This window comes from Peromyscus leucopus, chromosome 2, assembly GCF_004664715.2.
Source record: "Peromyscus leucopus breed LL Stock chromosome 2, UCI_PerLeu_2.1, whole genome shotgun sequence".
NCBI lineage: Eukaryota > Metazoa > Chordata > Mammalia > Rodentia > Cricetidae > Peromyscus > Peromyscus leucopus.
Window position 1 is genome coordinate 109,643,760 of NC_051064.1, and position 14,874 is coordinate 109,658,633.

At 51.7% G+C, this 14,874-nt stretch overlaps 1 protein-coding gene across 1 annotated transcript in view; it reads right to left on the minus strand.

Moving 5' to 3' along the window:
* Lexm (lymphocyte expansion molecule) overlaps positions 1-10,798 on the minus strand; it is a 29,517-nt gene extending 18,719 nt beyond the window's left edge. The window contains exons 1-8 of the mRNA XM_028890034.2: positions 10,697-10,798; positions 9,419-9,506; positions 8,867-9,031; positions 8,567-8,689; positions 6,686-6,823; positions 6,427-6,570; positions 4,070-4,231; positions 2,994-3,119 (exon numbers count right to left, since the gene is read on the minus strand). Of these exons, the coding sequence (XP_028745867.2) occupies positions 2,994-3,119; positions 4,070-4,231; positions 6,427-6,570; positions 6,686-6,823; positions 8,567-8,689; positions 8,867-9,031; positions 9,419-9,506; positions 10,697-10,755 (1,005 nt within the window). The 5' untranslated portion in view covers positions 10,756-10,798. The remainder of the gene's footprint in view (positions 1-2,993; positions 3,120-4,069; positions 4,232-6,426; positions 6,571-6,685; positions 6,824-8,566; positions 8,690-8,866; positions 9,032-9,418; positions 9,507-10,696) is intronic.
* Between the last annotated feature and the right edge of the window lie 4,076 nt (positions 10,799-14,874).

The window sequence follows — 14,874 nt, forward strand, 5'->3', positions numbered from 1 at the left end:
AGACTTGCCCTCAGGCCTTTTCTCCTCCCTTCAGGCCCCAGAACCGCCCCCCCCAGCTGTTATGAATCAAATTGTGTCCCCCCCCAACCCCAAAAATGTACTTAAGCCCTAATCTTAGTGGCCTTATTGGAGAATTGAGTTGTTGCAGATATAATGGGCTGAGATGAGGTCATACTGGAGCAGGTGGGACCCTGGTCTAATAGGACAGGGGTCCTTGTAAGACAAGGCACTCAATGGGGGAGATGATCATACACAGAAGTAGAGATCAGAGTGGTCAGTCATAAGCTGGGAAAGCCAAGGGTCTCTGGCCACCAAAAGCTGCACAGAGGCAAGGAAGGATTCTCATGAAACCATCAGTTTCATAGGCAGTATGGACTCTGGTCTTCCGGCATCCAGAGCTATGAGAGGACTGCTCCATTCACCAGGCTACCCAGTTTGTTCTCCATTGAATGATGCCTGGGCCATCCTGCCCATGGGTCTGCCATGAGAGGCTCAGAGACAAGACATAACTTTCAAGATGGCATAGTAAGATCATGACAGAGAAGATAGGAGGTAAGGAGACCAGTCTAGGCCATTCTCAAGCAGGCGTGTCCAGAGGGGGCCTTCCCGCCCTGCCTCTGGAGCTGGCCCTCACATAGTCCTTCCTTCCACTTTGCATGGCTGGCTGTGAAAGTCAGCTTTAACTGTCAGCTTGGCACAATCTAGAGTCACCTAGGAAGAGTCACCACAAGAGACTGTCTGCATCAGGTTGGCCTTGGGCGTGCCTGTGGAGGATAGTCTTGATTTCATTAATTAATGTGGGAAGATCCAACCTGCCGATCCCATTCTGGGTTTGGGTCCTGGACTGTACAGGAGCAGAGAGAATAAGCCGAGCAGCACACATGTTGGTATTTCTCTCTGTTCTTGACCACGGCGTGATGGTTTTAAGCTCCCTTCATCTTGACCCGACACCGCTCCACCACCCCCACCCACCACCCCGCCCTGAGATGGTAGGCGATAGTCTGGAACTGTGAGCTAAAATAAAGTGGCTTTTCCTCTAAGGTGCTTTGTACCAGGGCTTTTTACATCACAGCAACAAAAATGAGCCTCAGGCACCGGCCCTGGGACGGCAGGACAGCAGCACAGCTGTCCAGCTGCAGGCTAAGCATTTGACTTGAGATTCTGAGAGCTCAGCGGTTGGTTAATGACATTAAAGTCCGGTTTTAACTGTCAATGGCCTACAATCATACAGGAAGAGGATCTCAACAAGGAGTTGTCTAGATTGGGTTGGCATGTGGGGTGCTGAGATAGGAAACAGAATAATAAAGCTAAAGCAAGTAAATTAAAAGCAAGATGTGTCTCAGAGAGACCATGTTATGGATATGAAGTTTGGTTTGAATATGGCTTGGATGTGAAGTGTCCCCCGAAGTCTTGGTCCCCAGTTAATCATGCAGAATGGATTATGATGGCTACTGGAAGGTAAGGCCTAGACATGGAAGCTGCTTCCTGGGGGCATGCCTTTGAAGAGTATAATAGGACCCTGTCCCCTATCAACCCCCTCAACTTCTCTCTCTGCTCCCATTTACAATGGGGGGGGCAGTTTTCCTCCACCATGGTGTTTCTGTCTTACCCTAACCCTAAGAAAGCAATGGAGTCAGCTGCTGTGGATTGAAACCTCTGAACCGAAGGAAATGGTTCCTCCCTCAGTTCACTTGGCTCAGAGTTTTGTTTTGTTTTGTTTTGTTTTGTTTTGTTTTGTTTTGTTTTGTTTCACAATGGCAAAAAGTGACTGTCACAAATCAGGAAAGATCTTAAAAACAGCAAGTTCAAATCTGGACAAAGCTTCCCCATTCTGCTGGAGGCAGGAAGCAAAACCTGTGAATGGGGAGGGGGGCTAAGACAATTTTGTGACTCATGGAACTGTTCGCTTAGGATTTGTGCATAATTATTGGATTGATACGATTGATAAATGTGCACTAAAAAGCTGCCGGGGGAGGGGCTTAAGAAGTGTTCACAAATGCTAGGACTAGCCTGTTCTGGAAAACACTACCAAACTGAGGGCACCATCACTCACCCGGGGACAGCAAAGAGCCGGGGAGGGAAAGGAACAGGAGAGGACTTGTTCACTCGGGCATAAGAAATGAGCTAACATCTCCACCAGCTGCCCTCCAAGCCCCAAGACTAATGGAGAGCAGGGAGAAGCATTGCCCAGGGAAGGGAAGAGAAAGGGAGAGCTGTATGGTGGGTGGAGCCTCTCGGCTCTTTGGTTCTCAAAGGGTGGCCTCTGTGTGCTTATCAGTGTTAACTGTCAACAACCTACAATCGCACAGGAAGAGGATCTCAACAAGGAGTTGTCTAGATTGAGTTGGCGTGTGAGTGTGTTTGTGTGTGTGTTTGTGTTTATGTGTGTGTTTGTGTGTGTGTGGGGGGGGTGGGCGGGGGTTGTTGATTACATTAATGGAGGCTCACCCACTGTGGGTGGCATCATTTCCGTGTGTGGGTTGTGAACTGTGTAAGCATAGAGAGGGGGCTGGACACAAGGAGGCATGGATGCGTTAATGCATTCCTCTCCGCTGTTGACTGCGGCTGTAATGTGTCTAGCTACCCCGTGACTCCCCTGCGATGACTGACTGTAGCCCCGGAATTAGAGTAAGCCTTTTCTCCCACACAGGTGGCTTTGGGGGATTACCAGGTGACAGCGACAGGCAAGGAAAATAGCACACCCCAGGAACTTGTTAGAAGAGTCGTTTCCTGCCCTCCTCCCCAAGGCAGACTCACTCAGAAGCCTGGGCACAGGCCCACTGAACTGGCCCTTGACAAGCCTGCCATGTCTGCTCAAGCTGGAGACCCTAGAGAACAAGCGACTAGAAAAATAAGATGGCGAGAGGGTGAGAGAGAGATAATATCGGGCCCAAGGGGCTTCCGTGTCAGGGGCACAACGGGTTGGGACTGTCTGAAGAGGTGGAAGAAGTTCCCTGTCCATCACCATGCTCCCCTAACCCAGACTCACTCACCCAGCTTCCCATAATCATCTGGTAGGCCTTATTGCCTGAGCGCTTGGAGGCCAGGAGGAATGGTGGCCGATTGACGTGTTTCTGCTCCGTCTCATGAGGAGTCCAAGAACCAGGGCCAGCTATATCCTAGGGGTAGTGAGGGGTGGTGACTGAGGAAGCCCTCGAAAGCTCAGCCCAGGGGGGATAACTGAGGGTTGATGGCAGTTGACCTCATCTGTCCAGAACCACTGGGCCTTTGTCAAAGGATGAGGTAAGGGAAGGACCCTCGAGTCGGACATGTCTCATACCACCCACTCTACCCACCCCCAACCAGACACCTCTCGACAGGTTCCCAGGGGCCCTTGGGATGAGCAGAGATGCGCTCTGAACAGCAGCCTGGGACTGAGGCACACTGGCCCTGAAGCCGGACAACTAAGTCCTATAAAGGGTCTCCAGGCCCCTCCTGGGGAACCCAGCGAACCCTTTTCAAGGTCTGCGCCCCAGTTTCCTTCTGTGGAATGCAAGTGGCGTCCCTCCCAACCTCCCTTGGGAGAAGGATGGACAGTGGTTTAGCAGGGGTCAGAGTGTCCACGCCCTTTGCCTCCTCTACTTCATTTATTCCCTTGGGGCAGACGCTGCCAGGTCCCACTCAGAGAACTGGCCGCTGTGCCCCAGAGAGGACTGCCTTGAGGAGGTGCAGCCCGGCCCCTCCCTGGGTAGAGCAGGTAGGCAAATCTGAGGATGGACCCTATCACACTCCATCCTACCCGGCCTTCTTTGCCCATTCTCCAGATCTTTAAGGCCAGGGGAGGGAGGGCAGGGAGGAAAACATCCCTGGCCGGGATTTCCTGGTGGCCTGGTTCAGCTACAGGGTCTACAAAGTCGTCCTGATCACAGCTGCTCACACGCTGGCTGTGTTCACAGGCCGGGTGTGCGAAGCGAGGCTCAGAAAGTGGCTGACCAGGGCAAGGCCAGGCTGGCAGCCAAAGACACAGCTTCCCACCCAACCTGACCACTGGCCCCCACCTCCCCCAGCCTCCCTAGCCTACTGGAGAGCTGCCTTCCAAGAGAGAAAACAGACCGTGGGGTACACTGACCATATTTCTGGGGTACTGACTAAGGGTGGTCCAAAAAATTCTCTCTGTGGGTTTTTTCGGTTCTCGGGGATATTTTGAAAAAACCCCACGTTTCTTGTTTCGAGCTGAGTTAAGTTCGTCCACGAAGCTCTTATAACTCGTTGGTTCCCGGGGTTTCTTTTTCTGAGGAATGGGAAGAGAAAAAGAAATGTTGTCTCAGGAAGGTCACCGGCTCAAGAGCCCTCACAGAAAAGCAAGTGGCACTGACGAGGTACCACCCACCTCTCTGTGCCAGATCGGACTGTGCTGGCACCAGGCCGGCATGTGCACACACTGCCACGTGGCCGGCCGTTATCCATGCCTTTCTTTTCTTTCTCTCACTTACTCAGCACCCGCTGTGCCAGTCAGGGATGGTATTTCAAATATTTAAAACCAAGTCTGAGCACAGATTTTCCCCCCAGCTAGTGAAACTACTGTGTCCAAACACAAGAGTCCAAATTCACAGAATGGACTGGCAGGGTAGCTCCCTGGGGAAAGGATTCACTTCAGGAGTTGCTCTGTGATGTCCACACACATGCCAGGGTGTACACACACACACACACACATAAATAAATACATAAATACATACATACATACATACATACATACATAAATACATAAATAAATAAATACATAAATCTTTTAGATTTTTATTTTGTTTTGTTTTTTGAGATAAGATTCTACTATGTACCCTTGGCTAGCCTGGAACTCGCTGTATAGACCAGGCTAGCCTCCAACTCACAGAGATCCAACTGCCTCTGCCTCTAGAATGCTGGGATTAAAGGTATATGAGATCGTGCCCAGATTTAAAAAAAAAAAAAGGAAGGAAAGAAAGAAAGAAAATGAAAATGAAAAACTAAACAAAAGAAAACCCAGTGCATAGACTGACTCCCGTGAAGAGAATCAGTTTGTAAAACTACTGCTTGTGGTAAGGATGGCGTGTGCCTGAGGACCCTTGACTGACAAGTGCACTACTCTGGTGTGGGACTTTGACAGCGGAGCGGGGACGAGGATGGGTCAAGGGCCTGGAGTGAAGCTTGAACTCCTGAGTTGGATCTTAGGACCCAAGGAGTTTGATCTCCTTCCACCTGGTGGAAGCAGAGCGCTGACTCCTGAAAGTTGTTTTCTGTCCTCCACAAGCATGCCAGGAAACAACCCCGCACACCCAAAGACATAAATGAACGTACATTTTAAAAGATTTATGGGGTTGCCGGGCGGTGGTGGTGCATACCTTTAATCCCAGCACTCGGGAGGCAGAGCCAGGCGGATCTCTGTGAGTTCAAGGCCAGCCTGGGCTACCAAGTGAGTTCCAGGAAAGGCACAAAGCTACACAGAGAAACCCTGTCTCGAAAAACAAAACAAACAAACAAACAAAAACAAAAACAAAAAAAACCCACAAAGATTTATGGGGGAGAGGTCTGTATGTGGTACAGGAGGTAAAAAGTATGCAGAAACTCCTTGTTTGTCTCTCAATTTTGTTGTGAATATAAAATTGCCCTAAAAATATAATTCATAACAAACATGTCCAGCCCTGGTTGTAGTAGCAACAGGGCATGGAGAGATGGGGAGATGGGGGGGGGGTAGAGGGGGATGGAGGGGTGGGGTATAGGAGGTCCAGATGGTTCCCAAGGCCCTGCCGTGCTGGGCACATGGCCTTGGCGGCAAGTAGATCTGGGAGGCCCTGAGATCAGCCACGTCTTGGGACACAGGATGGTGACTTTTTACCAAGCGTCTCACAGCTATTTCCACTTTAACCATCTCCTTCCTAGCGCTGTTAACACCACCTGCCTCCACAGTGGTTCCCCACTAACGCTCCCTGCAGGTTCTCTCCTACTCCTGGCTGATGGTGCTTCCCTTCCCCTCGACCGGAAGTTCCACGTGGGCTGTTTCCCTGCACCTAGTCTGTGAACTGCTCTCATCCTGCTCACGGTCCCTTTAGCCGTAAGCGTGAAGACAGCAACACACAGAAAAAGCTGTGAAATCCCGTAGAAGATTTGGATGGGATGGGGAAGGGGTCTGGCAAGCGAAATCTCTACCTCTGTCACCTCCTCTCCCACTTTGGGGCTCTGTCACCCAGAGCCCTGGCACTCACTGAGCTAGGTTTGTGTCCGGGAAACCTGCACCTGTGCCCTTGGGGTCCCCCGCAGGCCTGGCGGTTGACTCACCAGCCCTGCCTGCTGGACCATCAGTCTATCCGTGCAGTTCATGGTGGTGCTGAGCAGAGAGCTAGCCACAGGATCAGATGTGCAAAGCCTGGCTGTGACCTAACCTAACATGGGGAACCATATCCCACCCTGGCAGAAGCGGTGGACCTCACCGCCGCCCACCCTGACACATACCTGCGTGGAATAATGTCCATAGGGCACAGGCTTGCTTCGTTCACCAGAGAAAATGTCATAGGGGCCACGAGTACCAGTGGACCGTGCCACATAGCTCTCGATGCCACTTTTGATGGTGTAGGTCCCAGGTCCCAGGCCACTGCCCTAGAGACGAAAGTGGTGTAGGTGCCTATAGGGGAATGGCCAAGGTGGACTTGAGCCTCCCCGCCCCTGAGGTCATCCTCCAGGACCATGGGGGATGAGCCTGGCAGGGGGGTACCTGGTGAGCTAAGGGGGGCTGCTTGTTGGACATCCGACACATGAGGCCCTCGGAATGAGAGCGGTTCCAGGCATTCTCCTCCAGCCGTGTGTATGGGTTACCCTTCTCCCCGTAGTTTCCAGGGCCTGGATAATAGTTCTGCGGGGCAGGAGACAGAAACACTTTTTGTGCTGGCTCACCTGAGGAAGAAATGCCTGGGGTTTCAAACCTCAAGAGAAACGAGGTTTTCAGATTGTGCGTGTGTTACCCACCCCACCACCCAGCATCACCTGCGAGCCTCCTCCTCCGTCACCGACACCTTTAACTCAAGTCCAGCTACATTGCCACCTCAGCACCTGGCATCTGGCCTGGTCTCCCTGCTCTTGTTTGCTTAACAATGCTTTCACCCACACCCCAGGATTCCCTTCCTAGCCTCTGGTTGGGCAATCATAGCAACCCCGCAAAGATCCCCAGACACCATCTCTCCTGGGACCCACACTTTCCTCCCCAGCACACAGGCAGCTAGCTGGTCTGCAGGCTGAGTACGTCTCCCACACCTACAGTTCTGTGACCGGCTTCCTCACTGTGCTGTGAACAGGCTGGGATAGATGAGCACCCCGAGTCCTAGGTTGGGACCCTTGGCTCTGCGGCTTCCTAGCTGGGGGGAGCTTGGGCCTCTGAGCCTCATGGACCATGGGACTAACGCAGAGATGGTAATACTTTCCTGCAGGGAAGGATGATAAAGCAGAATGTCTACAAAGCCCTCTGCCCAGGGCCTGGCACATAGTGGGACCCATCACACAAGTCGGGGTGTGGTGACTGAAAGTTTTAGGGGCAGAGGAACTGTGGTTAGGATAGTATCAGAGGCCTGGATTAGCTTCAGAAGTTGGTTTTTTGAAGTACAGTGAGCAGCGTTCATCTGTGGAGCAGGGAGGTGGGGCTTGTCTTGGGTGATATGCACCTTGCAGCCACATGGTGGCACTGCAGCTACGCAGATGATGCAGCCCACCTCACCTCTGGGCCCAGCAACCAGACCCTAGGGGGGCCAGACCTAGCAGAGGAGGCGGGACCTGCACATGGAAAATCAGACCACCCTGTCTGGCCCCAGAAGAATGAGATGGGTCTTGCTTCCTCCCATGGCTCAGAGGGCCATAGTGTGTTCCAGAGAAAACCCCATTGTTAGGAAGCTGGGCCCCTAACTGTGCTGACTTGATCCAAAGCAAGTGGCAGCCCCTGCAATCAACATGCAGGAAACCTGTCAGTCAAGTCCTTGGCCTCCCCAGACCTCAGTGTCCTCTCACAACACCCAGGAGGACACTTGAAGGCCTTCCCTCGGCTGCAAGGCCCTCCTTACAGCCTTCACTCCGGACCCCTCATTTCCCACCTCACCAGCTCTCTCTCTAACCTGGCTGTCTATTGTTCTAACTAGCCAAGCATATTCCCACCTCTGGTCCTTGGCCTATACTGTTCCCATTTCCAGGAACGTTCTAGCACAGGAGTCAGGTATCGGAGTCCCCTCTGTTTTGTTCCAGAGGGCCCTTCCCAGACTGCTCTCTGAACACCACCTCACAGCGTTCTCCTTCCTTGTGTGATTTCCCCCTCAGCACCCCGACCAGCTGCAGGACTCCCCCCACCCCACCCCAACCCCCACCCCCGCGAGGCCTAGTTCAGAACATGCATTCCATTGTTGCTGCATCATTATTTCCTGGTTGACCGGCTGAGTGGGCAAATTGGTTGTTGAGCTTCTACTATATATATTCTAGGTTTCGTCTGAGACCTGGAGGTGAACCACATCCATCCCTTCTGGAAGAGACATGTTCAAAGAAGGGTGCTCCCCAAACTATCAAAGCTGCCGCACTCTTCCCGCCAAGGACAGAGGGCCCGGGGGACACCAGCACCTACCCCGATGAGTCCTCGGAAGCGGGTCTCCCCGGAGCTGAGCAGTCCGCGCCTGCTCTGTGGTCTCTGCTGCAGCTGGGTTAGGAAGTCTTTGAAGTTGTAGGAGCCAGGCCCCAGCTTGTGCACCTGCCCCAACAGAAGAGACGGCAGGATGAAGAGACCAGGGAAGGTCCGGCCAGGAAGGAGCCCAAGATGATGGTGCTCTCCAAGAGGAAGCTATGTCCACCGGGACTCTGAAGGAATGGCCGTCAGGACAGGAAGCCTGGTTCCTGGAGGTGGGGAGGACCGTGCTCCACGTCTCACCTGCTGCTGCCTTTCCTTCATGATGGACTGGTACTGGAAGTGAGGTAGCTGGGTCAGCCGAGTGGCTTCTTGGGCCCGAGCCCAGCCCGTGCCCAACTTCTGTTCCAGAAACTTCTTACTGAAGCACGTATCCTTGGAGTTATAGGTCCCGGGTCCTATATGGGACTAAATCAGAGCAGGCTCAGAGCTGAGTCAGTCATAACTATCTAGCCTCCCACCCCACCCCCCAGCAAGTCCTCCCCCAAGTCTCCCTTGACCTGGAAATGGAACCAGACAGTCCCCCAGCTGATACTCAGGGGCTCCGCACTCAGGAGTCAGTCCTGACTGTCCCTGTCACTGGCCCCGTCCATCTACTTCAGGGAAGTATAGTGTAGAACCAGGCTGCCGCTGAAGTCTACAAGGAAACCTACTGCCCCCAAACTCCTGGGTTTCCTCCACGGTCCGGAGTTTGTCAAACACAGCTGAAGCCCGGGTGGGAGCCAGGCTTGGGTGGAAGCATGCGCAGGTGGGTAGGGCGAGGGACACAGACCACGTGAGAGGAGGCAGGCTCACCTGTTCCACAGAATGATGCCTGGAGTACGGGGCCTCTGTGAAGGTGCTTAACTTCTTCTTGTTAGGATAAACAGAGGAGACATCAAACCTAGAGAGTTATGTAGCCAAGTGAGAACCCAATGCCTGGCATCTGGTCCCGGCTGGGGCAGCCCTGGGGGACAAGGGAGTTGGTTTCCCAGGAGAGATGACTTTAGCTGGCCCATGGAAGTGACTTTGGATCTGCTTCATTGTTTTGAGCGTTCCAGAGATGTTCTGCCACTAACCACCACACCTAAGCTCTGCTTCTCCTCACAGCTTCATCCTTTGTTCCCAAGTCCTTATTATCCTCCCCACCTCTAGACAGCTACACTGCTTAGTGTACACTTGACATCATCTCTAATATACTTTTAATAACATATATATATATATGATTATTATCCATACCACCTCATGACCTCAGATCCTAGAACCATGTGTGACACACGGGTCATTTATACACAACTATATTAAATATAATATAAAGAGAAATATGGCAGTTGGGCATAGTGTTGCACACATTTAATGCCAGCACTTGGGAGGTAGAGACAAGTGGATTTCTGTGAATTTGAGGCCAGCCTGGTCTACATAATGAGTTCCAAGACAGCCAGGGTGATGTAGAGAGACTGTCTCAAAAAGAAAAGAAAGAAAAGAAATATGACCTCTGGGCTGCAAACCTACTCAGAACTTTTTAGCTGAGTGTTTCATGGACAGGGCCCGTGGCCTCTCTGAATATGTTACAAAGAAGATATTCTAGAAATAATTTAAAGAACTTATTACAGAAGTGTAACAGAAAACAAAAGAACTTAGAGGCCAGGCGTGGTTGTCCACGCCCTTTAATCCCAGCATGCAGAGGGCTATGGCAGGCAGATCTTTGTGAGTTCAATGCCAGCCAGGGCTACATAGTGAGAAGAAGGAGCTGGGGAGAGGAGGAGGAGGAAGATGAAGGAGGAGAAAAAGAAAGAGGAGGAGGAGGAGGAGAAGAGAGGAGGAGGAGGAGGAGGAAGAGGAGGAGGAGGAGGAGGAGGAGGAGGAGGAGGAGGAGGAGGAGGAGGAGGAGGAGGAGGAGGAGGAAAGACTCAGTGTGGCAGAGCCTGGGCCGGGAAGTGAGAGGTGGGGGAGGGGCGAGCCAGCCCTCTTCCCTTCCTCCGCGGGCTCCAGGCCTCAGGATTAGCCTCCCGCTCCCGGGGCAGAGGAGCTGGTGGGGCCCACAGGAACTCCCTTGGACTCTGGATGCCAGACCAAGAAGCAGTTGGGCCCCACCTGTGACTCTGCACCCCGAAGGGCGCCCCTTTGAACCACTTCGGGGTGGTGGTGGACATGGTGTTGCGCGGGGGACATGGAGTCCCACTGAACCTGGCCTCCAGCCTGCCCCCACCCCCGCACTCAACACGGCCCTGACATCGCGTGCTGCCAAGGCAACCCGCAACCCGGGCGTTGTGATTCAGCAAGCACAGACCTGCTTCGTGCCGCGTGGGACCTCCCCAGCGTGCTGGCTGCCCCCTGACGTTTTCATTCATTTTTATATTCCCAGTGCGGCCTCGCCAGAGACCCTTCTCGGGATCCCGCAGACCTGAGGATCCCTCCTGGGGTTTAATGAGAGTGTTCCTGTCACTTGGTGAGAATCCTTTTATTTCTGCTCCGACTTGGGAAAGCTCAGGCTCAGGAATCGCCCGCCTTCATGCCCACCTTGTGTTGACAGAAACCGACCGGAGAGCAGACTTGGGAATTCTGTTCCTTCCCTACCGGGAGGAACTCGGGGAGGGCCAGTAAGGTGGAGAGGTAGGTGAAGGGAGGGTCTAGGAACATCAGTGGGATGTATAGTCGCATCAGGACCGGTCCATACTCAGACACCCACTCTGAGCAGACACTGAAGAATGTCCGCAACCCAAATGCGGTCCTTGTCCTCCTCTGCGTATGGTGGGAAAACCAACGACCTACGCAGCTTGGCTAGGCTGCAGGGAGGAGGTGGGGGTGGGACTCGGCCTTTAGACAGATACTTCAAGCTTCAAAGAGTAGAATCCCAAACAAGGAAGCGCTCACTCAATGAAGAAAGGAGGGAGGGTGTGCCCCCAACCTGGCATGACCAGCTCTTCCTCCTCCTACCTTCCCCCACAGAGAGCATCCTCTGGCTGTGCTATGAAAATGTCTGATGTCTCTCTATCATTATCAGATCCTGCCAAGGGCCATCAGCAGAGACGGATCCTACACCCCAGGGTGACAGGATAGCTGGAGTTAGACCAGAGGACATGGGCAGTCCTGCATCCAACCAATGGCAACCCAGAGGCACAGAGGGCCTCTTACAGCCCCCCACCACTATCCACCACCACCAAAGCTGGTATTTAAATGGAGAGCTGGACTTCTGGTTCCAGGCCCGGTAGCCACATAAGTCACAGCTGATAGCGTGCCCACAGTACACCACTGAGCTGGTGGTCAGAGGCATCAGCCATGGCCTCCATCCCTCGCCAGCATAGGGACCTCAGGAAAGTCATCTCCTTAAGTCTCAGCACCATTACCTGGAAAATGAAGCAATATTCTATCTCCCAGACTCCTGAGAAGATTAAATGACCTACTTCCAATGCAAGAGTTCAGAGTCATACCTAGCCCTTGGGAAGGGCCTCTCAGAGGCCCACAGAAAGGGACTGTTTCGTTCACTCTTGCCACAGTACTTGTCACTGGGAAATGGGCAGTAAACATTTGTTGAGTGATGAGAAATGAGTCAATGAATGTAGTGCAATCTCTCAGTGACTCATACATCGGAAGCCTGGTTTTAGTGTTTCCTAGCTGGTGACCCTGGACAAGGTATGCTCATGAGGCTTCCATTTCCCCACCTGGGACAGGACAGATGACTGGGGTTTCCTTGGAGAGCTCTACTGATGTGTCATGGAGTTGTGGCTGGCCTTGCACCGAGCAGCAGGCCTTTCTACCAGCCTGGGCCTCCTTTGGCACTCTTGTGGGAATGCCTGCAGCTGCTTGTATCTTCTCTTTTACAGTGATCCTCTTGGCTGCAGGATGGCTGAAGGAGTAGGAGAAGATACAAACCAAGGTCCATGGGTCAGAGTCCCAGCTGCAAGACAGGGAGCAGGCCACCGCGAGTCAGCTCTGTACCGAGGCCTCTGCCCTGGACAGTCCAACCCCTCCCCGTGATGGAAACTTCTTTGTCTGGCCAACTCATTCATTCTCTTTCACGGATGCTACCACAACCTCTCCATCCCCACTCTCATTATGCAGGAAAGGAAGCTAAGACACAGACAGAATAAATTGTCCTGGTCACATCTAATAAGGTTATGTAGTCACAGTCCATCCAGGACTCAACACTTGAGAGATCTGTAGTTACCCAGACTCCATTGCCAGGGCAGTCAAGCCAAGCTTCTCAGCTAGGATGGAGACTCTGTGAGGGGCTTTCACCCTCTACCTTTATCTTATCTTCTGCCACCTCTTCCCCACACTCTGTGAGCTCCAGTTAGGGGCAGCTCTAGCCCCGGGGTACACCCTAAGTTGCATTGAGAAACCACTGGTTTGAAACCTTTTCAAACCTTTCCAGTGTCTATAACACACATACTCACACACTTACTCCCTTCTCTCCCAACTCGGACTCCTCTTCTTAGAGTCAGATCAAAATCCTAGCCCACCCATCAGGATGTGAATGTGAACAGAATTAGAGGAAAGGACATGTGCTGACAAGGATGTAGAGAGATCGGAAGCTTTGTGCTTTGTTGATGTGAAAATACAGTGGTTCCGCTGCTGTGGAACGGCACAGACATTCCTCAAAGAATTAACATGGAATTACAGTGTGACCCGGCAATTCCACTTCTCAGTGTGTGCCACAATATCAGGACACACACACACACACACACACACACACACACACACACACACGCTACCCCTGCTTGTAGCAGCATCATTCACAGTTACCACAACCCATGTTTTTACCAGCAAATGATGGATGAACAAAGAGTGATAGGTATAGACAATACAGACCATGGCATATGGCCCACCCTTAAAGAGGGAGAAAAATGCTGGCCAGTAGTGGTGCACGCCTTTAATCCCAGCACTGGGGAGGTAGAGCTAGGAGGATCTCTGTGAGTTCGAGGCCAGCCTGGTCTACAGAGCGAGATCCAGGACAGGTACCAAAACTACACAGAGAAACCCTGTCTGGAAAAAAGGGAGGAAAAGCTGTCCAACAGTGGTGGTGTGCACCTGCAATCCCAGCATTTGGGGTCCCACAGCAGTGGGAGAGTTCCGGACCAGCCAGGGCTACACAGTGAGTATGAAGTCAACCTGGACTGCACGGAGGCCCTGTCTGGAAAAAAAATGTTGCAAAAATAAAAAGGGAATGTCTTACTCATGCTACATCATGGATTAAGCTCGAAGTCATTATACTAAATGATAAGCCTGATACAAAAGAACAAATATGCTGGGCAGTGCTGGCACATCTTTAATCCCAGGACTTGGGAAGCAGAGTTCGAGACCAGCCTAGTCTACAAAGTGAGTTCCAGGACAGCCAGGACTGTTACACAGAGAAACTATATCTTGAACCCCCCCCCAAAAAAAAGAAAGAAAAAGAAAAGAACAAATATTATTTCACTTGCATGAGGTGTTAGAATATTCAGTTGTGGAAAGGGAAGGTGGAATGGCAATTACCAGGCACTTGAGGATTTGGGCCGGGAAAGGACTGGGATGGAATCCTTTCTACATCACTGAGCTGCATCCCCAATCCTTGTAAAAAATTTTATTTTTATTTTGAGACGGTCTCACATGTTGCCCGGCCAATCTGGTGAGCCTTGAACTAGCAATCCCCCTGCCTTGGCCTCCTACTGAGTAACTGATACTAAAACATGAGCCACCACATCTGGTGAGAGTGATTATTTAAATAGATGTGGAGTTTCAATTTTGGAAGACGAAAAGGTTTCAGAAATGGAAGGTGGTGATAACGTGACTATGCTTAATGCCAATAAACTGTACAGTTAAAAACCGGTTAAAATGGCTGGGAGTGGCGGTGCACCAAAGGGCAGAGGCAGACTGATCTACGTGGTTTTGAGGCCAGCCTGGTTTATATAGTGAGTCCAGGCCAGCCAGAGTTATATGGAAAGACCCTGTCTCAAAAACCAAACAGAAACAGATAAACTTTGACCAGGGAGATAGTTCAATGGGTAAAGGCTCTTGCTACCTAGCCTGACAACCTGAGTTGAAGCCCCAGAACCCAAATGAAGGGGAAAAAAACAGACTCCAGAAAGTTGTCCTCAGATCTATATAGGGATGCCATGACACACGTGTGGCCCCACCGTACAAACACGCACAATAAATTTTTTTAAGTCACTTGGAATTTTATATATGAACTATACTGCCACAATTTGAAAAAAAAAAATTAAAAAGCAAAGCTCTCTGAAAATTCCTCCCAATACTCCAAAGCAATGGGAGATTGTTTCAGCTCATGGTGG